The following is a 27,988-nucleotide window of genomic DNA, read 5'->3' as shown; positions in this document are numbered from 1 at the left end:
TTTGGTCATATCGCACAGCCCTATGTGAACCTGTTGTTAACTTCGAGACTAAAGCAGCTGAAACTGATTTTCAACCCCGTTTGATAACTTAACTTCCCAGAAGTTTTGACTTGATGCTTAAGTGTTTGATCTTTTGAGCAGTGTTCATATACTTAAATCTGTTCAAGTGGTGCTGTCTTAACGTGACACAGCCAAGCCTCATCAACAATCATGATCGTCTACAACTGGTAGTTTCTCTTTGGCAGCATATACAGGATTTGACATCAGATTGTCCAAGTCCAAGGACCTTCTCCAACTGAGAAGTTCTCTTTAAACCATCACCTAAACATCTGCAGATCCCTACATGATCAGTTCAAACCCAACCCAACCGGTTGCCCTCAGATGTGAGGAAACCGGTTATGATGTTTAGAAACAATCCCAAAGACTCAACTATAAACTGCTGCTGCACCAGCATCACCGTCTACAGTGAAGTATTTGGACTGAGTGCGCCAACCAAGCAGCCCGGCTACAAAGCAAAGACCTTTATGCTTAACTGAAATCACTAACTGCCCATATGGATAAGCCAAATGTTTTCTGGAGAACAGTTCAAATTTAAATGAACTCTTTAGCAAACAGACGGCCAGAAACTCGCTGACTACAAAAAGCATTTGGCTCAAAGAGTCCATTTTTCTGGCTTCCTAATATTTAAAAACTAACATGCTTGAAAACGTATTACTGCTAATACAGTTAGTCCCACTTTGCTAATCTTAGTCATGCAGTCCTGAAAGAAGACAGATGAAATAGCAGTTTGAATGCTTTATTTACTGTATGTATGCATACTGCAGTTAAGTAGCAAGAACTAAAGGCAAACTAGAAAGGACTACAAAATACAACACATGGACCAATACATTTACAAAACATTCAAAATGTTACAAAATGGGCTGTATTGGTCCTTCTATTGTTGTTCTTCAATTTGGATCTTTATACAAATTTGTCAAGATACAAGGTTTCCATCACTGCATAATTTTACACGTGCCAGGGAGAGACTTCCAGAGCCAGTTTCAAATGGACAAACCATCAGCAAACGTTCTCCACCAACACACCAGGAGTAGACCCCCACCCCACATGGGAGAACTACATCTTTCTGTCCCACTTGGAGATAAAAGGAATCAAATGAAAGTAGGCAGCTTTTCTCGTCACTCTACCGTTCAGCCGCTGAAGAAAAACAACAACAAAAAAGCCAGGAAAAAAAGGATGTGTGGGAGGGAAGCAAACCGAGGACTTTGGTAGTGAGTGAAAATATGTTTACATGTCTTTACATGTCAAGGTACATTTTATTTGACATGTGCATTGCTTTCCACTTGTCTACTCCCCTATTCTCCCCTTTTTTTTTCCAATATTTACATCAAAAAAAGTATATTAAACAGCATGTCCCGATCCATCTCATCAACTCCAAAGGGATATGACAAAAAAGGGGGAGGGAAAAAAAACCTAACTAGATCCATGAGCAGTAGTCCTTTCATCCACAGTCCAAATGACTGTGGTTGCCAGTTTATCCAGTGCCAACAGTAAAGAGGGAGGTGTGTATGTGTGGGGTGGTGAGGGGGGTGGATCAAGGCCACAGCATCTCTCCGGAGGGCTACGAGCTGGCTGGTACACAGGCTAGCTGGCACCGGTGCCCTCCATCACCTGCTGGGCCTGCTTCTGTCCCATGCAGCACTGGGCGACGGACTGAAACAGCCTGAGGAGAGACGGGAGGAAAAGACATCAGCGTCGGTTTAAGGCGCAACAACAGCTGCTCCCCGACATCGCATATCAAACAGGAAACGTACTTTTCAATCTCAGGGGCACAGTGCACAAAGTCGTGGCTCCAGAACTTGAAGGCAGGATTCTTGATCAGCTCGATGAAGGTGATGAGGAGACCCCACGGGTGAGGCCTGTTCACTATCAGCCTCTCCAACAGAACCCTAAAGAACGAGGAGGAAACGTTAACCAAGTATTCGTAGACGACGCTTGACGACATCGTCCGGACCTCGGATCGGTCTCACCTGGTGATCTGCTCCTGGATGGCCTCGGTGTTGGCCTCGGCAAACAGATAGAGCATCGTGCAGCTGAAGTAGTGAGTGTGACTGTTGGGGTAACGCAGCTGATTGGCGATCGCATTCAAGAACAGGTAACGCCCTGGAAAAAGAAAATCAGAAGCCTGATGAGAGCTTTGATTTGCTTAAGGTCAGATGCTCAACCCCTAACAATCCAGCTGCGTCTGCACTACCAAGATCCAAAGACATTCGTTATTTGGGTGAAAAGAGCTTTAAACACAGTTGGTTTCTAAGGAGTGTCTAAATATCTATGAAAAGACCTTAATTTAATGCTGCTAGCCTACCCTCAGTGTCCAGGTCCACAGCCAGATTCTGGAAGATGTCCATGTGAGCAGAGTGGGTGATGGTGCTCATGGAGGGGGTGCTGCCCTTATTGTGGATGTGAGCGATTGCCTGCGTCCCCACATACAACACTAGAGCATTGATCAGCTGGATGTTGTAGCGGTTTCCTGGTTCATTGGACACCTGGGAGACAAAAGACCGCCACAAGCTCGTCACACCTTTGTGCTTCTCTTACTCCTGATTTAACCCTTTAAGACCTACCATAGAACCAAGTCCGCCAGAGCTTATATTATATGTTTACATGCTGTGGAGACATTTTTGGGAGCATTTCAAGTTGCTATACATCAATACAACCATTACAGCCTAGATTGTAATAATATGTCTGCATTAAGTGCATAGTAATTACATAAATTGCAAAAAAGTGCAATAAACTACAAAAAAATTGAAAATCGTTTTTGTTTTTTAACATATATTTCTAGTTAGAGAAATTTAAGAGGCTTATCCCTCAAAACTGTAAATACAAAAAAGTTGCACAAAATAGTTTCCCACCACAGGAAATTTATTTTGAGTGTCTTCATAGTTTTATATTTGAAATACACCAATTTTTATACACTGCAGGAAAAACGAAAATAAATATTATAATGCAAATTTGCAAAAAAGCAGCATATGCATCAAAATAAACTATTTCCAGCAGTGCAATATGAGTCCTAAGCATCCCAGAAACCACACAGAAAGTCAGAAAGTCAAACATAACTTTTAAAAACACCAGTATAGGCTCATGAGGCCCTGATGGTAAAAAACTATAATCCGCAAAATGACGTCACTTCCGGTTTCAGGCAGGTCATGGAGGACATGCGATACTTCGCGCTGACGTCTATTCCAACGTAGGAAGTGTTACAAACAGCTGATCGGATCGGCAAAGCGTGTTTCTGGAATATTATGTTTTTGTTGCTGCAAGTGCTTTTTATGCAGTTTTTGCAAAGCTATATGTGGAAGGAAACTGTGACCGAGGACAAGCTGATGGCATAAGATGGAAGTACAACTCCTCCGGTTTCATATGCAAAAAAAATTATTGCTCTAGCTCACGTGGTTGCAGAGCTACCAGGATTTAAAAATAGTTACGCAAAAGAGAGCGTGCCCGCTCCGACTGGTTTTAAAGGGTTAAAGTAAACGCACACCAAGCCTACCTGCAGGTTGCTACGGAGCTCAGACAGGAAGGTCACAGGTGAGCGCGTCTTCAGATACGAGTCCAGATCCTTCTTGAACTGTGACGGCATCACACCTGTGAAGTTTGTGAGAATCCGTGGAGCGATGTTGATCTCGCTCAGCATGTCCACCTGCGGCAGGAATCGATAAAGGACAGGCCTGTTACATCTTTCTGTCTCAAACCAACTCGGCTCATATCCACGACTCACACCAAAGCGCTAATCGAACCTTCAGGTTGGGCGTGAAAGGGTCAGGAAGCCTCATATTGCGTGGAAAGGCACTGAGGATGAGGTTGCGGAGCTGGATGCAGTTGGGTGGGATGACGTCACAGAAGCCATAATGGTAATCGCACAGAAACTCTGGGAAGTCGTGAAGCAGGACCAGGAGCACTCGCAGCGTGCCCTGAATGGATCAGAACAGTTTCTACACATCACTCAAAACACTCCTTGCTTCAAGAGCAACATTGACACTTAAAAGCCAGGATATTGATTAAAATGACCCTGAAAGATCACCTTGTAGAGGATTTGCATAGGTTTGTTGAGCTCTACGTTCCTCAGGAAAGGGGCGAGGTACTTGAAAAGATCAATCAACAGTTGTGCGTACATGGGCCAACCCTAGAGGATCGGTTTAGAACAAATATTCAAACACGATTCAAACAAAAACAGCCATGTGATGTTATTCATGTAAGATTTCTCCTTAAAGACCTTCTGCTGCGGGGTGTGTGCAAGCATCCTGGCAATGAAGATGCGATGAGAAATCAGTTCCAGCCAGGCGTACACGAAACCAGGTGCTTTGGTGGGTCTCAGGATGTGGAAGGTGTTGCTGCAGATAAAGCAAACGTTGGACGACCACATGGACCGAAGAAAACATCACAAGAACTCGCCGAACTACAGTTTCTCTGAGAGCCTTCAGAAAAAGCGACTACTTACCAGAAGGCAGTGAGTGTCTGGAAGTTGATGGTTTCCAGGACGTGTTCAGGGGCGTTGAGCTCCAGCAGCAGCATGATGAAAATGCGGTGATACGGCAGCTGCTGGAATTCAGTCTGACGAACATCGTGGTCCTGGATCAACACGCCAACGACAATACCGAGCACCTGTGGAGATATTAAGGTTATACCATAATGAAAATGAGTGAAACGGGGCTATAAATGATACATCAGAATAATATTCAGCGTTACGCGGGTGCACCTTGTTGAGGAGGTTGATTTTTGTCACTGTGTTGGTGGCCTCTCCAGAGTGTTTCACCAGCAGGGCTATGAGCCTCACAAAGGCATCCAGGTTGTGGTAACACTTGGCTCTGATGATGGCTGCACTGGCTGCTGGGTTGTGCTGTTGTTCAGCTTGCGCCCGATAGCTGATCTCCACACACATTTCTGTGCACAGCCGGAAGAAGCGAGTGATCAGGTCATCCGTCTTCAGAATTCCCTGCTGGTGCATCTAGGAAAAAGAAAACGGGGATGCAAACATGAGTAACAGTACTACTTGTTAATCATTCCCATTAACGAATAAATGCTGATAAAAACCTGGCCAACAAAGGCAGAGAAAGCTTTGGTGCTATCCCTGCCAGCAGCAGCTGAGTGATACAGGTTGACCCATTCCCTCAGGAGGTACTCCGCCTTCTCCCTCAAGCCTGGAGGATCATCGTATTCTGACGCCTGTGAAATCCCAGAGTGCATCATGAAGTTGGGTCCGCCGTGGGCCCGGTCAATCATGGCTTCATAGTTGGAGCGAACCACATCCATCAACTGGGGAAGCCTGGAAACGAGGTGGTAGAGGGCGTAGGAATCAGGTCTCAGCACACTACACCTCCAGAACTATTCATGCCATCAGAGCAAAGGTCAAGCTAGAGTCTGCCACCTCAGACGTTCAGATCACTGAACATCAAACACATGTAAGCGCAGTGAACAAAAGCTATCACAGAGCAAAGGGAAACACGATTTTGCACTAGCGTCATAAAACTGGCCAATGGAGCTGTAAAGCAGCCCTGAAGGTTAATCTCCAGCCTCAGATTGTAGCTACAATCATTCCACTTCTAATGAACTGCTGTGGTTCATTACCCCTCAGGTGCATTAGCTCTGGAGTGCGCACAGGTCCTCATCAAAGTCTCAATTGTGTGGAAGAGGTCAGCTTCTGTGACGTGGCTCACACTGCGTTCATCCACCAGCAGCAGCTTCACCAACTGCATGGCAAATGCAACTGCCATGTAGTGCAGTCCGTTTTCCATTGACTGGAGGGAGGAGGGGAAACATTAATTTAAAAACATCAACAGAGCAACCAACAGCAAAGGAAACTGATTCAATCAGAAAAAGCATGTTTATGCCTCCAGAAGTTTTATTTCACCAACTTACAAAACAGATGTGATGACCAGTTAATGGCAGTGAACAAAGACGGCTACCCGCAGAAGCAGAAGTGTGTGTGTACCTGTGCCAGGTGCAGGTCGTACTGCTGCATATTTACAAGATGGTTCCTGATCAGAAGCTCCACCGCCTCCACGTTGTACTTGTATTCGTCACGGCATTCAATCAGACACCTGCGAACATGAAGCCAGAGACACTAAATTTAACAGATTCATGGAAAATGTTACAATAACTTTCAGGATATCCACTCTGTACAAAAACTGCTCCAACATAGACGCACCTGGTGATCTGCTTATTGCACCACTGCGGGCCATAGGCACGTCCATCCTGCAGGGCTTTAAGCACCAACAGGTGGCACTCCCTGTAGCGAAGCAGCAAGTCGGCATCGGCGCCACTCGTAGCATCCAGAAGACCTTCAACAGCCTGGAGGATGGAATGAGCATTAAGACCTGACCCGACTAACAGCGATTGTTGAAGACAAAACTATGCACAAAAGGAGAAGCTACTGTGTGGAAGACATCTACGAGCCAAAACTAAACCAGCAACATTTAGTTATCCCACCTTCTGCAGCAAGCCAAGCGCTGCAATGCCATCCCTGGAGTTTCTAGCCAGAGCCACAGCTTCCAGCAAGCTCCGCAGGGCCTGGGTCAGAGGGTTCATGGCAAGCGCTGGAGGGATGGCATGAAGATGCTGCTCCAGGTCTGCTATGCACTTATCATAGATCTGAGCAACATCGTCCGTCGCCCATGCCTGTTGCTGAGATATTAACATGGGAAACAAAGGTTGAGTTAAATACGGCAACACAAGAAGTATTTAGTTAAATGTTGCTTTCTGAGCAACTCATCCACTGAACATTCATAAATGATGACAGAATAATAAATGATAATCTCTCCATGCTACTCTAACCAGCGGCACATAAACTTCTAAACATGTGATCAGTTCTGTAACACTGTGGGACTTTTCAGCATTCAGGGATGAGTGCGTGGGTCCCTGAAAATAAACGTACCTTCATGGGCTGAGCCAAGAAGCCAGTTGGTTGGGAAAGGTCATTACTTGGCAGGAAACCTGGAACGTTTCTAGCAAACTCCTCATACACAGCCAGCTGCTTAGGGTCCACTCCTCCCACCTGCAGCACAGGCACACCGTTACTCAGAGACTGTTTCCACAGATTATCAGTTCTTCTTGTTGCATCTCTTCAAATTAATACAAATTCGGGCAGGTTTCCATTGTTAATCGTGCGTTTTAAGATAAAACATGTTACAGTGACCTCACCTTTAGCCTGATCTGCTCTGGCATACGTTCAGCCTGGTAAGTCAGAACAACGGGATCACAATAGCGACGTCCCTCTTGGCGTGCGTGCTTCCTCAGCTCAAACTCCTGGAAGAGTAAAAAGGAAACGATGTCAAGAAATTTGACTTAAACATTTCTACACAGTAACAAAGCGACCGTGTTTTCGCGACTATAAGGCGCACATAAAAGTCTTAGATTTTCTTCAAAAAGTGCGGCGCGGCCCATAGTGCAGTGCACCCGGTGTGTGTTGTAAGGAGGACGTAGTAGAGAAGACCATGAGAACGCTTAAGGGTGAAGTGTGGGCGTTGATTGTATATAAAAGAACAGGTATGTGCGTTATGCAGAACATCGTTGTTTTAACAACCCTGAAAATAGCAAAGAGACACGCTTATGAAGCACAGTTTAAACTGAAGGCCATCAGCTACGCGGAGGAACACGGAAATCGAGCAGCCGCGAGAGAATTTAAGATTAATGAATCGACGGTTCGCAAGTGGAGGAAGCTGGAAAACGAGCTTCGACAAGTCAAGAAGACGCAGCTGAGTTTCCGCGGACATAAGGCGAGGTGGCCCGAGTTGGAGGAAAGACTCGAGCAGTGGATCATCGAGCAAAGATCGAGTGGGAGAAGCGTTTCGACAGCACAAGAAATAAAAAATTGAACATTTCGAAGGAGGTCCGTCTTGGTGCTTTCGTTTCATGAAACGGTGCCATTTTTCCATCCGGACCAGGACTACGGTAGCGCAGCAACGTCCAGCGGATTATAATGAAAAGCTGGCCATCTCCCGCTCCTACTGCAGCAAACACATCGCCGACAAACACATCCAGCCACATCACTGACATGGAAGAGGTGCTGCTCACTTTCGACATCCCGGTGAGTCACACTGTGAAGGGGACCAGCACGGTAGCGATCTGCACAACGGGGCACGAAAAGCCTTCTTTTACTGTTGTGCTTGGCTGCCATGCTAATGGACAGAAACTGCCGCCTATGGTGATTTTTAAGAGAAAGACTTTGCCTAAAGAGAAGTTTGCAGCAGGAATCATCATTAATGAAAAGGGTTGGATGGATGAGGAAATGATGAAAGAGTGGCTGAGGCAGGTGTATGTAAGGAGACCAGGTGGTTTTTTCCACGCATCACCATCGCTGTTGATCTGTGACTCTATGCATCTCACAGCCGATGTGAAAAAACAAGTGAAGCAAATGAACTGTGAGCTTGCTGTGATTCAGGAGGCCTGACAAAGGAACTCCAACCGCTGGACATCGGTGTGAACCGGCCGTTCAAAGTAAGGCTGCGAGCGGCGTGGGAGCGATGGATGACCGATGGAGACCACAGTTTCACTAAGAGTGGAAGGCAGCGCCGGGCGAGTTACGCCACAATTTGCGAATGGATTGTAGATGCTTGGGCTAACATGTCTGCTGGCACTGTTGTTCGAGCTTTCGCAAAAGCCGGCATCATTTCCGAGGAGCCGCACGGAAAGTGAACCTGACGGTGAAGAAAGTGACCCTGGCATGTTTGATGGGGATTTAGTGCAGCTGTTCAATTCAGACAGAGGATGAGGACTTCGATGGGTTTGATTGATGACGATTACGGTAATAAAAATGTGAATACCAAACTCAGTTTTGCTCCCGCTCTAATTTTAAATACGCACACTTGTATGCGCTCTATAATCAGGTGCGCCTTGTGTGTGTGTTAATACAGTAATAGCACACATAACGGAGACTGCGCCTTTTAGTACGGTGCGTCTTATGGTCGTGAAAATACGGTACATGTATTCACCTCTCCAACGTGGGCATTAGGCCAATGATTTGTATTTGTGCTTTTGTGTTAATCCCCTTCAAAGTCTTACTGTGGCTAGTCTCTTGTCCATTTCAGGGCCGGCCTTCTCCACTGCTGTTTTCTGAATGAAACAGCAAGCAAGTTCACAGTTGTCTTGAGCAATTCTGGCTGCAGCCTCTTCCATCATGTCCCTCTGTTGGGGTGTTGGTGCCTAAAAGGAAAACAAGTTTGTTATTTGACGCTTTTCCTCTTTCTTCTGTAAGCTAGCCATTTAAAGACACACCCTCGTGGAGGCCTTACCCTCAGAGCTGCAGCAAAGCTATTCTTAAGGTTGGTGGCGATGCTCATGAGCAGAGGCTCACGGCAGGTGATCATGGCCATGCCGGCAGTCAGGTTTCTCATCATATGGTGCGCGGCCACACGCATGCGGGACTCTTCAGAATCCAGAGCGAAGTCCTTCCTGATGATCTGCTCACAGGTCGTCATTGCGATTTTGATAGAGCGATCGACCACAGGGTGCACCAGCTCCTGGACGGCACGCTCCACTGACTGACGCACACATTGCTTTAGCTGAGGATGAGCCTGCAGCAGAGGGATCTAAGAAAACAAAAGAGCAGCCCAAGAATGAGAAACGACTCAGAAGAGATCCAAACACATGAAATATTACTCAGTTAGTTTAATGATTACTCTCGGTGTCATCAGGTCCCTGAGGGCTTCATGTGCGCGCAGCTGAAGTGTATAGACTCCTGTGAAAGTCTACAACTCTGCTCAGACGTGAAAATCATGACGCAGTCTTTATACTTACGTTGACATTTATATTGATGTGGGGAGCCAGGCCTGCCAACGCATACACATTGATGTCATGGTAACTAAACTGCGGGGTGGGCGGTCCGGTCGTTGTACAGGTGGTGGTGGTTGCAGCTGGGGTGGAGGGAGGAGCTGCAAATGGAACAAAGTCTCCTGTTGGTTGAAAATGTTAAGTTGGTTAAAAAACTCACAAGAAAAGGCAAAACAAACAGCAAGCACACAAAAACCAACGAGCTTCTTAAAGTGTTCTCACAGGACAAGTGATGTCCCCAACATGACAGAAGTAATGCATTTTGTTTCTACATGACAAAAACAAACATTTGATATGTTTAAACTACAAAGACAATTAAAGAGGAATAACATGATCACCTGCAGTAGAGACTGGCAGCATCTCCTCTGGAGGTTTTGCCTCCTTCTTTGGTGCCGATAGCTGCTCCTCGAGGTTCTTTAGCTTCTCCTTGTCCTTCAGCAGGGTTCCTGGCTTCAGCTCGTTGATGTCCAAAGATAAGTTCTTACACAGAACTTCAATCTCAAACTTCAAATTCAACTGTAGTAAACAAAAGCATGGAAGCAATGAACTTCTGATACCGTCATTCACTTGAACTGTAATTTTACTCATGACGTTAAGTGATAATGACGGTTTAGACAAGTGCAGTTTTCAGTGATATGCATCATTGTGCATTTAATCTTAATTGTTAAATATCACTCAGTGCGTCCAATCAAAAACAGGAATTATGGGATGCAGCTCCACTGTTGTTACTGTAAAACAACCTGACTGGAGTTTGACACTACGGTACAAATCCAGATGTGTTTTCTAAATAGCAACACACAAGGCTAACTTATTACCTTGAGGTCATGTTCCTGATGCAGCTCAGCGAGAACATTCATGATGGCCATAGTCCAAGGATTCTGGGGTCTGAAAACCTGTGGATTCAAAAATATAATCACGCTGAGTGGTTTGGACATTTTCCCTCCACTGTATATATAGAAAGGTTGGTATATGGGCCATACTGCTTAGTGTCTACTGAGAAGTGCACCTATATTTCTCACCATGCTTCGCACGCTGGATTCCAAAACTTTGGCCACAAAGGGAACCACATAGAGCAGCTCCTGCTGGCCTTTCACATAAGCTTCCAGTAGCAAAGACTTTACTTCTAGATCCTAGAAGAGGGGAAAATAAACATTAGGCCACTCTGAAGCACAAAAACCAGCAGATAATTTTACGGAGCAAGTAATAAAATGCTCTTACTGTATAAAGGATAGGCTTGTTTTTGGCCAGTGTAATCATGCCTAACCAGTGGCCAAGGTTCTTCAGCAGGGAGCGATCAGAGAAGTTGGCAGCTGCCTTGTCTGAGGTCAGAAGCACCTGAAAGACGCAGGGAAAAGTATTTTACAAAGGATGACAGTTTAGCCAACATAATAATGTGACGTGTGAGAAACGTAACTACAAGCGCATCACACTAAAGTTTTTGGCAATAAGACACCAGAGCTCAATCCAACTTTTGGTAGAGGTGTCAAACATTGCACTGAACTAAATATCCAGTCTTTAAGTACCTTGATGTTCCTGTAGGTTTCATTAAGAACCATCTTCACAAACTCGGGGTTTTTGAGTGTGTCCAAAAAGTTCGAGTAGAGGCTGTGAAAGTTGGGCTCGATGCTGACTCGCTTCATCACCAGGTACTGAGACACCCAGGGCATAAACTCCTCTTTCACCGTCTCTTTCAACTCCTCGACCTGACAGAAGAAATGTTCTGCTTTTAAAAAACAGCATCTTTGATTGTTAAGGTTGTTCTAATGCAGTAATGTTTTGTTTTTTGTCTTTACCTTCTGAGTCATGTTGGATTGAGAAAGGTTGTTGAAAATAAAAGCGATCTTCTCCTGGACATTCTCCGGAGGTTCTACGATCCTTTCCGTTTGGTCAGTAGCCACCAGCAGGGTGTCGATGTTGGTAGTGTTTATGGAGGGCTGTAGGTAGGAACGGAGACTATTTATTATTATTGTGTGTGTGTGTGTGTGTATCTATCTATATCTAGATATATCTCTATATCTCTCTCTCTATGCTGCCGCATGGTGTCCGGTCAAAACTGAACTCACAGGCACATCCTTCTTGAAGTTAGTGGCTGTCGGCCTTGCGATCGTGGACGTCTTAGAGGCTGTGGTTGTAGTCGTGGTGGTTGTGACGAGGGTGCTGGGCTGGCCTGGCTGCGGGGCTTTAAGGCCGGCAGGTTGCTGCGACTGTGCCTGGGCTTGTACTAGAGCCAGGCTCCCAGGTGTGGTGATGGACCCCTGCATCTTCACTGGAGGGTCCCGTGACTGTTGTCCATACTCAATATACTGCACACACAGGATATTTGAAGATGCAGAGCGACAGATTTAATTTAGCTGAATCAAAGGCGCGCTTCTCTCTCCAGACAGAGAGAGGACTCAGTAAAACTTAATGAATGCTGATAACAGAAAAAGAATGACCACAAATAAATTAAGGAAACCTGATTACCTCTTGTAAATGGTGGGGGAATTGCAAGAAGTGACCAATTGAAGCCAGGTGCTGACAGTACTGAGGGTAGTCCTTTAGTCTAGGAAAAAAAAAAAAAGATGTCAGCTGTAACGTAACGCCTTATACTTACACGTGTTTTGCAAAAGAAGAAGCTAGTACCTGTTTTTGAACCGATCTAGGGCAGCAATTCCAAAGTAATACATTTTGGATCCGTACGGTTTTCGTAAGGCTTCAAGAACATATCGGAGGGCCAAACCCAGGGCCATGTAAGTGACGAGACCTTTCTCGATTATTCCACCAAAGAGACAGGCAGTGATATGCAGCTCCTTGTCTGGGTATTGGGGGAAGAATCTGTACTCCTCAAACAGGTTTCGAAGCATGCAGTTGAACACCTCTCGCTCCCGCTTGATGGTAGAATCCTTAAACCTTTGCAGCATTTCCAAGACCTGCATGAGTCCAATGACATCACATACGAATTGTTTGACAAGTGTGGAAAGGATTCGATTTGAAGAGGAATGATATTCGCAGAAAAACTACTCACTTCATCCACAGACATGGTTGGGTGAGGTGGGTGGTTGTAAATGCGCTGGAAGTAACTGTTGGCTTCGTCATCTATTTCCTTACTAAAGTGCTGGTTTGCTTCGGGCCACACCTGAGAAAGGTCGGCTGGGAACAGAAAACCATAAGTGATCATTTTAAGTCCAACAATGAATAAGACTGCACTCATTTTCACTATAATAAACACAAAAGTGTCTTGGTTTATCTACAACACTCATGTCACATTGTTTGTGTTGTTTAAAATTTCTTCACACACAAGAAAAATTAAATAAAAATTCCCATAGGGGCCCTTTTGAAATGTTACAGAGGCGAGCAAACACAACAACAGCTGAAAGTGAAAGACCTGATTCAGCCCAAAGTACAGGCGAGAGCTGGAGGTCAATAACAGCTGAGACAACTTCTTTCACCGTTAAACTTAAAACACCAACATCTAGGGCTGTGCGGTATGACCAAAATCTCATCTCCCGATATAAAACATCTATCGTCCGATAACGATATAAATCACAAAAATGTAACATTTTCTGTAAAGTCTGTGAATCTCGGGCAGCTCGTCTTGCGTGAAGTGTTTCCAGCTGCGCGTCATGTAGCTGGAGTCGAGTGTTTTAACCGATGCATGAAACGATACATTTTTAGACATAAGTTGTAACGGCGCCGTTTTCTTTGTGAGTATTTATTACACGGCGTGCTGCGGGGAAAAGCCTGTTCTAACGTTTGAGTCTAAGGTTTATTTTTTAGCACCTGGCTTCTCTTTTTTAATTCTCATCCATAAATACTCTGTATCTTTCATGTGATTCAGTTTATTTTGAAAAGTCTCAACAGGATCTTGAGCTTTATTGTGAAAGGTTTGTGGAAAATAAACAAGCGGACACGCGGTGGTTTTACCGTCGTTGTTGCTAACGACAACGCATAAAAATAGGCGCTTGTCTGTCTGTAGTGTGGTTATATTAAATATAAGAGAAAGAGAGAACTTTAAGACATTAATAATAACTACAGTGACATCAAAACATGAAAAAATATCGCCGTAAACAGTTTATTTTGCGACACCACAAAACAAACGATAGCGTAAAATGAAACGATAGACGTTTTTATATTGTCATCCGATTATATCGTTATATCGAACAGCCCTACCAACATCAATCATTCATGTTCATCTTTATAGACTGGGTGAAAGAAAACAATAGTCTCTTCATCTTAGAGGCCTCTAACACTTCAGTACTGTAGACAATTACGTCATGTTGAAGAAGCTGAAAAATATTAAAGTGGGGCTGTCAGCAAAAGCAGACAAGGAATGGAAGACTGATCTGTATTTCCTCTCACACTGAAGTCTACAATCATTTTATGTAAAACAAATCACCAATTAACTTGTTTCAGGAATAAAGTCTCACGTTAAGGAAACTGTTTTGGTGCGGCAGACAAAGTGCCCTGAAAGCCAATTTCTTTAGTAAGTGATTTTTGTCAAAAGCAGAGGAAATACAGTGCTGAGCAGCGCGGGGCGGGGCTCTCAGTCACACCACTACCACCACCACTTACAGGCCTTCATCTTACTCTGCTGAAAGGTTGGTGGGTTCAGGCCCGGTGTGCTCATCTTCCTGGGACCAAAAGGATCAGTGCTTCCTGCTGGCATCCCTAGACCAGGACCGATGCCCGTGCCCAGTGGACCTGAGAACAAGAGTGTCACTTTACTTTTTGAACTACTCTGCTTCACACTTGTTAGCATGTTTGGATTGAAAGACAAAAACCTGAGGTCATACCAGGGAGTTGTGAGGGCAGGCCGGAAATGCTCCCAAAAGGTGTGCTGGGATTAGGATTGGGAAGTGGTGGAAAGGCTTTTGCTGGAGACTGGGGATTATTGAAAGGTGTATTCACTGGGGTTGGGAAACTTATGCTTGGATTGAGGGAAGTAGCTGAGGGCCCCAAATTCAAACCGCCAATGCCACTCAGAGGGTCCATCTAAACAAAGGGACATAAGAAAGTTAAGCAGGCAGGAAAGGAACAGAGCTACTAACGTCAGCTTCTTACAGAAACCCAAAACATTTATTGTACACTTTATAAAAGTGTTAATATCAAAATTAGCCAATTAACCAATCATGAAAATGTATTTCAAAAGACATGATATGCAAGATACCTGTACAGGTGAGATGGCATCTAGGGTGCTGGTGCTCGGGGCACGTCCCTTTGGCATTACACCTGGTGGTGGCTGTCGGGCTTTATTCATTACATTGCTGCAATTAGCCACCATCGTCAGGATAGTCTCCGACAACTCCTGGGATACACTGCTAAGGATTCAAAACAAAAACAACAGACACGTAAGACGGATGTTACACAGCATCGAACCAACGTTGGGCTCCACTCGAAGCTCCAAAAGTCCAAGAGCCATCAAACAAAAGCCCCTTTTCCTTTAGCACCTGCTCGGATCAACTCGCCACAGTCTCTGGTACTAAAATAGTACCCGCTTGGCCGAGGCTCAAGTGATCCAAGCAGGTACTGAAATGTGATGTCACCAGAGTGCATGTTACTGATTGAGAGATGAGTCGTGAAAGCAGCACGTTGACGAAAATCACAATCACCATTTTCATAACCTGGCATCGAGGGAAATGGCTTCAACTAAGAAAAAGCCGCGGCCCGAGTACGATCACCTCTGCTTGTACCTTTGTTGTAGTGTGTGTGTCGCATACGCATTACATCACAGGACGCTCGCTCGTGTTGCTATGATGATGACCACAAAAGGTGGTGCTCAATTGCAATGGAAAAGCAGTGGATCCGAATAGGGGATAAATACCAGGCTTTAAAGTTCCTCACCCAGCACATGACTGCAAGCAGGCTAGCATGGTGGCTAGAGTCTCTGGAGGCAACTGGGCACTTTTGGGCTGGTCCTTGTCAGGAGCCAAACCCCCCATAATGGATGGACAGCGCCTCTTCAAGAACGTCACACAAGCTTGGATGAAGGGTTCCTGTCACAAGAACGAGAAATATAATTAACACAAAACAAGACTTTTCATGAAATACGTTTAATGTTACACTAGCATAAACAGGAAACCATCTAAAAAGACATATCGATTAGCAATCATTAGTTTAAAGACCTACCCCGTGCTCTCTAATTTTGTCAGTAAGCCATTTATCGAGTTTGAGGTATTCACGACGCGAGGCAAGTGCAGCGAGATCAATAACAAAGGCAAACGGAGTACCATTCAGCAGCATTGATAGAGACTGTAGAGAGGAAAAACACATTCATGTTCACATAATAATTTGTCTCCATTTATTACATGAAACATTTAATAATCCACCTTTACAACTATAGACACGGACTCTTTAAATCCAATAATCAGATTATATACAGAGGTCTGTTATTGCAGCAAATACAATGTTTTTAAATATTAAATCAAAAGTTTCTAAGGAGAGAACTAACATGCTATACAGCATGTACCTTTACCCTCTACCTTAAATTCAGATACGATGTTACAAGAGTACAAAAACTTCAATGGTCAAGGAGAACGCAGTATTCTAACCAACCTTTAAGTCTTGGGCCACATCCAGGATGCGAGATAACTTTGCTTGGTCATACTGCTCCCCTCTCATGTACCATTCAGCCATCGAATGCATAATTAGCTGACGTATGGAAGGAGACTGTCCCTGCAAGACAGACACACAGTTTTGTTTGCAAGCAGGATTTTTTTAGTATTTTCTTTTTGAACGACGCACCAAACTAGTAGAAAACTTAACACTTAACTGAAGACATGACTTCAAACAACATGTTACCCAGCAACACTGAGATCTAATAACAAACACCAACCTGTCCATGCCAGGCATAGTGCAGGATAATGGCGGAGTTGGGGTGATTTCCCAAAAAGATGGGCATCAGGGTGGAGATGAGCTCGTGGCGCAGTGTGTGCCACGAGGTGGTAATCTGCAGTAACGCCAGCACCAACATGTCGGGGCAGTGTTTGATCGGGAAGCTGAACAGCTGCTTCACCTGCTCGTACTGGCCCACCTCAGACAGTCGAAGCAGACTCTCCACCAGATCCAGACTTTTCCTGTGAACAATTACAAAAACATGAGCGCGTTGGCCGAGATTTAAAGTGTCGTGGTAAACTTGATTTTTTTATTCATTCATTTTTAACGTGAACACTTCAGTACACACAGAGGTCCAACTTTGCCTCCAGTTTAAGAGACCATCAAGGACACCTCAATTACATTTTTACTGCTTTAAAGCAAAATCTGAAGCCACAGTAAGAAAAATCCGTTCTGCAGAGGCAAGGTGATATTCAATTTCCATACCATGTGGCAATCTCTCTATTGTCATCCTCTGGTGGGGCCTTGAGGATGTCAATGGCCACAGTGTGACAAGGGTAGTCAGCAAAGCAAAACACTTCTGGGTTCATCAGGGAGTGTTGAATGAATGACAACTGGAAAAATACAGAAAAGATGCATTAAACTACACAAATCTATTCCAACTTGACAACAATTCCTCTCATAATTTTCCCCAAACACAACTGAATTTTTACCCTCTCGGTGCACATAAGTTACCTGTCCCTCAGCATGTTTCCAAGGCCGATAGATGAGATCCACAGGGAAACTTTCAATGCCCAGCCCTCTCTGGATCCCATACACCACGACCTGCAGGCCTTTGCTGTCTCGGATTATAAAGCCCGGGTGGTCCAATTCATATGTCACCTCTTTGAAGTTGAGATTGGGATTCTAGAGTATAGGTTAAAAAAAAAATAAGCAGTGAAAATTCAGTCATTAAAAAGGATTTTTTATTTTTGTGAAGTTTTCCATTTCAGTGTTTCCTGGAAAATTTCTGGTTTTCAGATGAACTGACAGTTCACTTACCACTTCTTTGACAATGTCGATGAGGACCTCGACGTTCCACGTATGTGTCTGCGAACCATCGTTCTTATCTTTCCCATCGCTCCAGATACCGCTTCCTGGAGCAGAGATGGACTGCAGAAAGAGGAAAGCCATCAAAATCTGTGTTTGAGCCACTGTCTCCACCTTTGTCCAGTACCACGGGACAGAGTGCACTCACATTTAAAAACAAGAGAATAAAGAGCAAAGCAGGTACGCCTGGGTTTTGATAGTGTTTCTTTTTAACATTAAGCCCACAGTGTGAAGGCTTAACTAAGAGGGACAGAAAGAGCAGAGTGTCGAAGGTGAACCGCTGCATGCTTACACAGCATCAGACAGAAGGGCTGCTCGGCCTTGTGTGATAACAGGGAACTCTATTCGACTTCATTCTGTCAGTTAAGGCCGACTGAAAATAAAACGTGCACACGGAGAAGCTGCCTGACATTGAGAAGTCCACAGCTGTGCTAGCCAAATCTTTAACTGGTTGATAATAAAACAGTGTGAACTGCTAGACGGTCTCCTGCACTCAGCAAAAACAGCAGTTTGAATCTTCATGTTTGCACTTTTCATGGCAAGTCTGTGTGAAGAGAAACTATGAAGCAAACCAAACAGCGTTCTTACAGTTTCCTGTCCCCTCCGTCAAATAAAGTGTCTCACCTGTAGTGGGATGCCGTCAGTTAGACCAGAGTGGGTACGAGCCATCATGCCCAGGACTCTGGCTACCTGGCTGGCCGTCACCTCTCTCACCCCATATTGGACGATTATGTTTCTGCACTCGTCCAGACTGAAGAGAGGAAAGAAAAGGTCAAGGTTGCCAACAATCCGTCATTACTGAGCACTCGCATGTAATTTCAGAACAGAACTTATATTAGGACAGGATTAAGTAATAACTCACTTTGAGGTTTGTGATAAAGCGTGTTCAAACAATAAAAAGACTTCATATTTATTTAACACAGTTTACCAAACACGCAAGAGCTTCTTGGTGCCAACACACGGTCGTTCAAATGATTACTTAGAATTTAGATACAAGACAAATAACTGTAGTCACAGGTTTATTTCTTTTAAATCACTTTGTTCACACAGTTTCAAACAAGCCGCACTCACCTAGCACAGAAACCATAACCAACTTCTTGAATGAATTCTGCAAGAGAACTCTCCATCCTGGTCTTAGCTAACTCCCCCGAGTCAGGTAGGATCCTGTCCATGAGAATGTCCCGTTTTTCAGGGTACAGCAGTGGTGCGAGCACCACAGGACAGCGCTCCTGGGGGAAATCTGACAACAACACACAGAAAGCGTGGCAGAGTCAGATTGGGAAAACAAAACTGGACGTTTCACCATATCGAGTCAGTCTGCGTGCATATTTAAGATTTACAATCAGCCCCCCCAACTGATCCTGCATACCTCGGCAAAGTGTTTTGAGGAAGGCGTCAATCTGCTCTTGCCCTACCCCACTGGCTCCCTTCTGTCCAAACAGTAGATGGGAGAGCAGTAGGTGCAGCACCTCTATGGCAATGTCTTGGAAGCCACCTTCTTGGTTTCCTCCAAGATCTGCGTCAACGTATGACCGCAGGAGGTCTGGAAGTTTCTGCTTGATGAACTGAGCAGCTGAGAAACAAAAACAGTTTGTTATCATGTGATTTCCTGTGTACTATGTTGAAAAAAAAAAAACAAACATTAGGTGCAGCTAATGTGAAACATTTAAGTGATTAAATGTTCAGAAGAATGATAGGGACAATACGCCATGCCTTCCAGAAATGACTACAATCAAAGCACACAGTGCTCCTTAATGCATCTCCGCAAGAAGCGTGTTTGTGTGCAAAAGAGATGAACTCAAATCTTGAAACAAAGTCAAGCATTGATTTCAGGATTTCTCTGCATTGCTAAGTGTGTGTGTGACACGTAGGGCTGCCAGGATTAGTCGACTAGTCACGATTACGTCGACTATCAAAATCGTCGACGACTGATTTAATAGTCGACTCGTTTGAAGCTTTGTAAGATCATAAAAGACGCAGGAATAAGTAGTAGGATTTAAGAGTGTAATAACGGACTGAAACAGAAGATGGCAGCACTGCATGTACAAGGATGCCAGCTGCCGTTAAACCCTGAAGAAGAAGAAGCTGTGTCCCAGAATTCATAGCGCAGCCCAGCTCAGTTTCCAACAATGGCGGCAGCTAGTTAGTTTTAATATTACTCTTATTATTCTTTCTGGGTCACAAAATAAACGATTAACATGTTTTCAGGCGAGAATGTAGCTGTGTAAACCTCAAATATCTGCTCAGTTTATCAAGACACCACATATTTTCAAAAGCGCTCCGACGTTTTCGGAGACGTCTGTTAGCCACTAGCTCGATAGCTAGCCGGGGGCTAGGCTAACTAGAGCCGTGAGAACACCGGACTCCCGGCTAATCGTTTTCAAACCCACCGCCGTCTTTCGCTACTCAGGTTAAACATGATATATAAGTCACTTAGATAACTTAAAAATGTTCTTGTTCGGCTTTTTTAGTGTTTTATTTGTTCCTGAGTAAATCGGTTTGGCTGAGATTAAAGTTATAGTTTTTACACAGCTGAATAAACGTCAAGCAGACAGCTGATTATCAGAAGTGTGAGACGCTCGAGAATTTACTCCGGTGTCCTGTTATATTTTAGATAGCAAGGAGTTTATTAAACTTCACTGAAACAATCTGCAAATTTCATTAAAATTTAATAAACTATCATCTTGTCTTTATTTTTAGTTAGCACATACCTTAAACACTTAAAGCTGTAAGCTAATGATAGTTATATAAGAGCAGATGCTGCTGGTGCAATAAGCTGTAGTTTTACGTCCAATGGATGATGATCTGATTAGTCGACTAATCGCAAAATTAATCGGTGACTAGTCGACTATCAAAATAATCGTTTGTGGCAGCCCTAGTGACAGGCCAGCAGTGGAGTGGGGAGAAACAGCACTGCGCTTGGATGTAATACAGAACAACTGTGACTAGTGGGAGCACAAATCACCTGTATCAAAAGTTTTAAAGACAAGAATTACTTTAGTTTCAAGTGAAATGCACTATCAGCTGTGCATTGGCCAGTGACTTAGCTTACAGCTGAAACTACATTTTCTGTACTAAGCACAAGAAAAATCATCACTAATTACAGACTTCATTAAGTTTAACTTTTCAGAATTTTAAAGTCAAGCTTTGCTTGTAGTTTGTTTCAAATGCAGAGTGCAACACTGTAAAGTCAAACTACTTCTGACACATTGTGACATCAGTGTTTTCTCAAGTCTGACAATTCCTGCTGCCGAGGTTAGAGGTTATATCCATGACCCAGGGAAACTGAGTTAATGACAAAAACCCTGAAAACCGTGTATTTCACACCTGAGGCTCAACTCTCGCGGCCCGATACCAAACGACTAACAGACCGGTATCGGTCGCTGGCATAAAGAATGCAAACTGCATACCAGCAGCAGACTAACCAGGCTCATTTCAGCCAAGATTTTAAGACAATTCAGGAAGAACAAGCATGAAATGTATTAGTTCATCTTTAGAAATACAAGATTTGTTGGAAATATAACAGTTTGTTCACTTTACTGACAAATACTGCTAGAAAAACATTGTTTATTCACTGGGTTTAAATAAATGACGGTGTGCTAGAAAAACTTACCAAAGCCACGAAGGTCTGTGTTGCTGGAGTTGAGCAGAGCAAGGCCAAATATAACCTGAGGGGTAAAAAAAACAAAACACTTAAAAGGAGAGCCGAATGTTTCCTTGATTTCATACAGAGAATCTTTAGATCAAAAGTTAACTTTATGTTCATACAAGTGCCAAAGCTACTATTTTGCATTTACATTGTTTCCACTTGATCCTTTACCACCTCGTGTCATAGAGGCCACTTGCCCTTAATTTGTCATTTTTCGCTGAAAAGTTACAAAATAAATTCTTATCTTTCAGGAACTACTTAAATTTTCTGTTTAGCCCAGAATGGTGGGAGCTACAGTAAAGTAAATCAATGCAAAGCTGACTTCTGTCTGTTCAGACATCAGCATATGTGAAAGCTTTGAAGCTCGTCTTCTCTTCTTTCCAAAACAGTTTGAATTTTGTTTAAGGGAAAAACTGTCATGGAGTTACAGTCATTTAAAGAGTGCTTGTAAAATGGGCTCGCTGATGGGCCGATGGTTCAAAATAAAGAAAGAAATAAAGTTAATAGAGCGGGCTTACCTCTTGGACTTTGCTGAGCTTAAGAACTTTGCTCAATTGAGTGAATAAGTGAGCAGATGGCTTCAAACTCTGAAAGACAATTTAAATCAACTGTTATCTCGTGTTTCACCTGAAGGTTGAAATACAATTCATTGTTATTATTCGTAAACACCTTTAACATGTCGGTACAAACATGGGCGTCTCGAGTTTGTCTCTGAGCTACTTAACCCTTTAAGACCATAGAACCAAGACCGCCAGAGCTTCTCTTTATATTTTTCATGCTGTAGTGCCAATTTTGGGAGCACTTCAAGTTGCTATGCATCAACACAACCGTTATAGCCCAAATTTTAATAATATGTCTGCATTAAATCCATAGGAACTACATAAATTGCAAAAAAGTGCAATAAACTACAAAAAAATTGAATTTTTTTTTTACATATATTTCTAGTTAGAGAAATTTAATAGCTTCATCCCCCAAAACTGTAAATACAAAAAAGTTGCACAAAATAGTTTCCACAGGAAATTTATTTTGAGTGTCTTCATAGTTTTATTTTTGAGATGCACCAATTTTTATGGACTGCAGGAAAAACAAAAATATTGTAATGCAAATTTGCAAAAAACCTAAAAAAAAAAAAACCTTAAAAAAAAAAAAAAACCTAAAAAAAAAAAAAACAAAACAAAAAAAAGAAAACCACACACACACACACACAACACCAGTATAGGCTTATAAGGCCCTGAAGGGTTAAATAAAAAAAAACAAAAAAAAAACAAAAAACTGCTTTCTGCAAAAAATGACGTCACTTCCGGTTTCGGGCAGGTAATGGCGGATATGTGATAGTTCGCGCTGACGTCTAATCCAATGTAGGAAGTGTTACAAACAGCCGATCGGATCGGCAAAGCGTGTTTCTGGAATATTATGTTTTTGTTGCTGCAAGTGCTTTTTATGCAGTTTTTGCAAAGCTATATGTGGAAGGAAACTGACTTGGTACAAGCTGATGGCATAAGATGCAAGTAAAAAATAACTATAAAATATTGCACTAGCTCACGTGGTTGCAGAGCTACAGGGATTTAAAAATAGTTACGCAAAACGGAGCGTGCCCCCTCCGACCGGTCTTAAAGGGTTAAAGCCCAACATGTAAAAAAATGGTTTAATAGATCAAGAGCTTATCTTACTAATACGCTGACATTTCAGCATCTTTCCTTACCTTCTGGTAGTGCAGGGGATTGTCGATGGCGTAGCACAGAGTAGAGATAAAATTTGGTTTTGATATCAGCGACACACACTCCTGGATCAGAAACTGTGTCTTTGACAGGTTGGAGGAAAAAAATAAAAATAAGTATAGGGTGAAGAACAAAATCAGAAAACTCATGAAAACAATAACCAGACTAAGCCATTTTAATTAATGTAACTTTCCTAACAGAGTTACCAGTGACTTATGAAGGATAGGTTTCCCCACTTACAGGGGCACAAACACAGCTGCACAGAGACCGCGGTGACAAACACAAACAACGTGCATTTCAGGGATTTAAGCTAATTTTCTGATTGTAATAGCAGTGTCCTAAGCTTTCTTCTGCAAGTTTTGTTTGCCCAACTCCACTATTACCAAATATGAAATGTATGAGATTGTCATTAAACATAAAGTGTGAAGGAGTTGATGACGGATGCTTGTGTCTTACAGCTTACAACACCAGAGCTCAGTTAATAAGTTACTGTCAAAGTGAAAAGAAGGTACTTGTACTCTTGGACACCCACAGTGAACTCGCACTTTGCTGCTGGAAGCTGATTTTATTACAATAGTTGCTCCAACAGTTTAAAGGTAATTTCAAAGGAAGCTGTATTTTCATGTTTTCATGGCCAACAGCTTTCAGAAAATGACAGATTTAATAACAAACACTAAATTCACAAAAGAAGAAGAAAAATAAATATGATACTAAACAGGAATTGATTACATCAGCCTTCTACGTATTACTGGGGCTCCAAGAAGCAACAGCAGTCCGACTCTCAAGAAGAGATGTGAAACTAAACCAGAGGTTAAAACGGTTCTTACCAAGTGAAACCATTTTACATTTTAGTTTCCATATTGCAACCCCCTAACCCTAATGTTTTGTTTACACCATTTTTATTCTTTCCAAATAGAGTCTAGTTGAAATTCGAGCAGGATAAATTTGACATTTTTTTCTTTATTTCTGCCAAATTACGGCTGTAAACACAAACAATAATAAGTTAAAGGAAAGTTTCAGGCAACTTTAAAAGACTGATTATTTTCTGAAGTTGTTTGGAGCGAGAACAGAGTTTCTGGTCATCCACTGCTAAAAGCTTACGTGTCTGTTTGATGTTACTTATCAAGTAAGTAGATGGCAGTGCGAGGGTCAGAGTCTGTAACTACTGTATTTCTGACACGTCAAACGCCTATATCCTTATACATTACATTAACTGGTGTTCAAAATGGAGAAATTGCAGCCAGCGGTTGTATATTTACAGTTATTATCACTACAACAAAAACAAAAGACCCCCAATGTTGCAAAGGCAGTCTAAGGAGCAAGCACAGACAATTAGTATCAGCCCCATCTCCATCACTAAGGTCTAATCTCTCAACTCTCACAGAGTTCACTGATGCCACATGTGTTCACAGCTGTATAGAGTAGAATGCCTTTTACTGTCACGATTCTCACGTACAGTGTGATACAGAGCATCTCCTACCCAATGCAAACATGTGGGAAAAGAAAGGGGTGTGAGGTGCAGTTCTGCAGAACTATATACACATGAACAGTAGTCAGAAAAATATAAAAAGTAAAAAATACAAATCTGCAATAAAATAAATAGAGTTCTAAATTTACGTGCAATAAGCCACACTGTAAATAAAGTAACGCATAGTAGTGATGGTAGTCTGTTTAAAGTCGTTGGATTGGGGGGGTGAAGTGTGTTGTCAGTGCATGTGTGAGTTCAGGGTGGTTATGGCTTTTCTGTAGTGCTTGAGTGAGTCATGCTCAAAATACTATAAAAGGAATGGGACATTTTGCTTGGAAACAACATCCCCACTGAAATTTAAAAGAAAAGAGGTGCTGTTACTTTGTTATTGGTCCTTGTTTCTGTCATTCTAGTGGTAATAAATGTCAAAGACAAATGCCAAATTCAAAGAAAGCAATGAACATATCCTGTGTAAACATTTAAATTTTAAAAACACCATGCTGCCTTTAGCAGCCAATTTCTTATCTACATGCTCCGTGTAGATCGAGTGCACGGCACGCTCCAGTCTTTATGGATCCAACAATTTTTCAGGATCAGGCCTTAAAAAAAAAAAAACTTGCAGAAACTGAGGTATTCTTCCTAAACAAAGTGTGTGTATGCTGTGAACAAACCGCCACCTTGGATGATGTCAGTGAAAACATATCAAAGGGTAACAACAAACAAATTTAAAAACATTAAAATGCCACACCGCACCTCCTTAGATCCCCCATCAAAATTTTTTCCAAGTACGAAGAAGTTGAGATAAGCAATGTTTGAGCAAACTGAAAAACAAACACGCACACTGGGCCACCGTGTTAAAGCTAAGTGTGTTTTCCACCTAATGGCTCTGCGCACATCCCTTCCAGTAAGACGAAAACCTGTCAAAACCCACTCAAGAGTTTTGTTTTGCTCCCCTGCCAATATTTAGCTGCAGCCTTATATGACAACAGCAGATATGAAAATCCAGAATTCAAACGTCTCAAATTTAAAGTTACCTGGTGAAAGTCCTTGCCACTGCTTTTACCATCGCCACTGAAATCCACATGGGAGAAGAGACAGCGTAGTAGATGCCTGTCTGCCTCAGGACCGTGACGATTTACAATCTGGGAGAGCACATGAAACACACCAAAATGTCAGAACATGTCACACAGACCACCACAGACACACTAAGCCATATAAAGTTCAAGTTTTCATAACAATGTGGCCACAAGTGAAACATCAAAACACCTTTCACTGAGGGAAAAAGAGCAATGCCCAGCTGATCCAATAGTATCTTTAAAGTGAGCCAACGTAAACTTCTCTGATGCGCAGACCCTGATCAACATTGGGCAGGCTTAGCATATTAGCATTATAAAATTTACAAACACACACACACACACACACACACAAAGCTCTCTAAAACAGAAGAAAGATGCAATTTTTGGTTTAATTAAGGTTTTAAACATCTACAACTTTAAGTGAATAGAATATCTTGTGATGTTTAAGTATTCCAAGATATCCGTTTGCAAATTTAAAATTAAATAAATAACGGTAAAGACTTTTCGCTACCACTCACATGCTGTATTTCCTGCTGGCTGGCTCGGTAGTTTTTCTTTGTTAAATTGTCCACCAGATAGCTGATTTGAGACAAAGCCAGCGAGAGCGAGTCAAGATTCATTGCTGGTTGGGGCGGAAGCAGGCGGCCGAGCACGGCGCAAAATCACCATTATTCCCCTTTAGTCACTTCAGTGATAAGTTACTTCTGCTCCCCCCCCCCAAAAGGTGTGAATAATGTTGACTTCCAAGGTAATGGTGGATGGGTGGCTCCCGGTGCTAAGTAGGTAGAGTCTTTCAGTTTAAAATCAAGTTCAGCATCTGAAATAAGAAAAACAAACACAAAAATCACTTTGAAATATAAGAGAGAAACTTACTTTTGAGCTGCACTAAACTTTATGTGCAGCTTAGGTGCGACTAATGTCCACTATCAACACAAACTATGGCAGCCTATGAGGCCTACTTGAATGACAGACCCAACAATGCAGTGAATAGCTGCATGGCTACTTATCTGCTAATAAATTCAGAAACAACAGTAAAAGAAGTTACTGCCACACAGTTTGGTACAACATATGCACCAAGATTGTATAGGGTTGCATAAACTACACTAGGCCTTAAAAGCACCGTAATGTTTGGAACAGAGTCACTGCGGTTTGGTCACTTAATGAAATGCCCCCCAAAAAAGTACGTGGCGTTAAGAGCAACCAACCCTGAGTTTACAATGAGAAAAGGACAAGTGTGGAAATCACACACTGAAACAAAGAGCAGGCTAACGTAACTTACCAAATCCTGGAGAGTACCTATGCGCAAGCATGAGACATTTTTATGAGCGTTAACAGATTCATAATTTACCCAAACGTCTTAATATGCGAATAAAGACAACGTTTAAAAAAATGTCAAGATTCAGGGACTCGGTTCATGTAGCAAGTAGTGAAACATGCCAAATACTCGAGCTAACTATCACCATGACGCTGATAAACACTTGCTACGGAGCAGTTAGCCCTTGTGTTCACCGAATATTAGCTTCGTATTAACATAAAACATAAGATGTATTATTGTTTACTCAGCCAAGTCTAAACGGGAATTTAAATCGGATCGATATCATTCGTCGCAGGTTAAATACCAACTTTAACCCATTACCAGCCCCGGGTGCGAGAGTACAGGCTAATGCTATCTCATTAGCAATGTGAAGCTAACAGCAACGTGAGTCCCGTTTCATGTTGGTTATTGTTATACAGCAGAATCGAATAAAATGGCATTCCTTTTACACATTCAGATATAAGTTGTTTATGTAAGCAACTACTAAGGTTTGGAACGCCACATTTGGCCGGAAACCTGAAGGCCGCGAGCGCAATACTCGGACGGGTTTTGCGCGATCATGTCAGCTAACGTTAGCCTCGCTCTCTCTTCGGGCTCCGACTAGTTTATGGAATCGCTAACACTTTACTTAAAACTGCTGTCTTCAGACATAACGTAAATCTCACGTGTTACCTGAACAAATACACGTATACAGCGGTACCTTCGCTACACGAAAAACTTTGCTAAATTATAGAATTTTTACTTTTTTGCGTTCACCAATATGACAGCTGTTTCTCAGCAAGTAGACCTCCCCCGCTCCGGGAGCTAACGGCTATTCTCCGTATTAATATCGCTGCTTTTGTGCCAATTTCTCAACCTAAAGCAATCCACGATCATTTGTTAAATACATCACAAGCCTCACCGTGCTCTCAATAAAGTAATTCAGATCCTCATCTCTTTTTGTTTCTCGGAACAAACTTGACGAAATGGAAGGGTTGCCGTGCCTTCAATTCAGTTTGATTTTCAAAATAAAATGGCGACTGTCACCGCCGCGGCGCGCTC

At 42.8% G+C, this 27,988-nt stretch overlaps 1 protein-coding gene across 5 annotated transcripts; it reads right to left on the bottom strand.

Annotated features, from left to right (window-relative positions):
• Positions 1–780: 780 nt before the first annotated feature.
• On the bottom strand, positions 781–27,988 carry cnot1 (CCR4-NOT transcription complex, subunit 1). 5 transcript variants are annotated; one of them, XM_087842758.1, is made up of 49 exons: positions 27,849–27,988; positions 26,151–26,449; positions 25,591–25,698; positions 23,073–23,171; positions 21,889–21,957; positions 21,335–21,389; positions 19,091–19,294; positions 18,793–18,961; positions 18,346–18,472; positions 17,674–17,784; positions 17,368–17,538; positions 17,119–17,246; positions 16,634–16,874; positions 16,354–16,473; positions 15,928–16,050; positions 15,643–15,794; positions 14,969–15,119; positions 14,595–14,793; positions 14,374–14,502; positions 12,827–12,951; positions 12,445–12,731; positions 12,286–12,364; positions 11,886–12,125; positions 11,616–11,756; positions 11,346–11,525; positions 11,041–11,157; positions 10,842–10,952; positions 10,638–10,715; positions 10,161–10,338; positions 9,790–9,944; positions 9,285–9,581; positions 9,055–9,195; positions 7,195–7,299; positions 6,929–7,048; positions 6,484–6,678; positions 6,203–6,345; positions 5,987–6,095; positions 5,623–5,792; positions 5,089–5,320; positions 4,754–5,002; positions 4,496–4,659; positions 4,271–4,388; positions 4,079–4,180; positions 3,795–3,968; positions 3,548–3,697; positions 2,363–2,543; positions 2,028–2,160; positions 1,812–1,946; positions 781–1,720 (listed from the first exon to the last, which is right to left on the bottom strand). In XM_087842758.1, exons 2-49 carry the CDS (start codon positions 26,250–26,252, stop codon positions 1,642–1,644), a joined length of 7,146 nt encoding a protein of 2,381 aa, XP_087698884.1. In that variant the 5' UTR covers positions 26,253–26,449; positions 27,849–27,988; the 3' UTR covers positions 781–1,641. The 5 variants fall into 5 exon arrangements, with proteins under 5 accessions (XP_087698884.1, XP_087698882.1, XP_087698886.1 ...); XM_087842756.1 differs by having other exon boundaries at positions 11,886–12,135; positions 12,287–12,364; XM_087842760.1 differs by having other exon boundaries at positions 14,389–14,502.

The sequence above is a fragment of the Neolamprologus brichardi genome, chromosome 7, assembly GCF_056152115.1.
Source record: "Neolamprologus brichardi isolate AB-2024 chromosome 7, ASM5615211v1, whole genome shotgun sequence".
Taxonomy (NCBI): domain Eukaryota; kingdom Metazoa; phylum Chordata; class Actinopteri; order Cichliformes; family Cichlidae; genus Neolamprologus; species Neolamprologus brichardi.
Note: the sequence above shows the minus strand (reverse complement) of the source record. Positions and strands in the feature narration are given on the sequence as shown.

Excerpts from the sequence above, each read along its gene's own strand:
- cnot1 (XM_087842756.1), bottom strand. The coding sequence starts at position 26,252 with ATGAATCTTGACTCGCTCTCGCTGGCTTTGTCTCAAATCAGCTATCTG. Across the intron at positions 12,365-12,444 it reads CTAGATCGGTTCAAAAACAG|ACTAAAGGACTACCCTCAGT; the intron begins GTACTAGCTTCT and ends TTTTTTTCCTAG. Across the intron at positions 11,757-11,885 it reads ACTTCAAGAAGGATGTGCCT|CCCTCCATAAACACTACCAA; the intron begins GTGAGTTCAGTT and ends TCCTACCTACAG.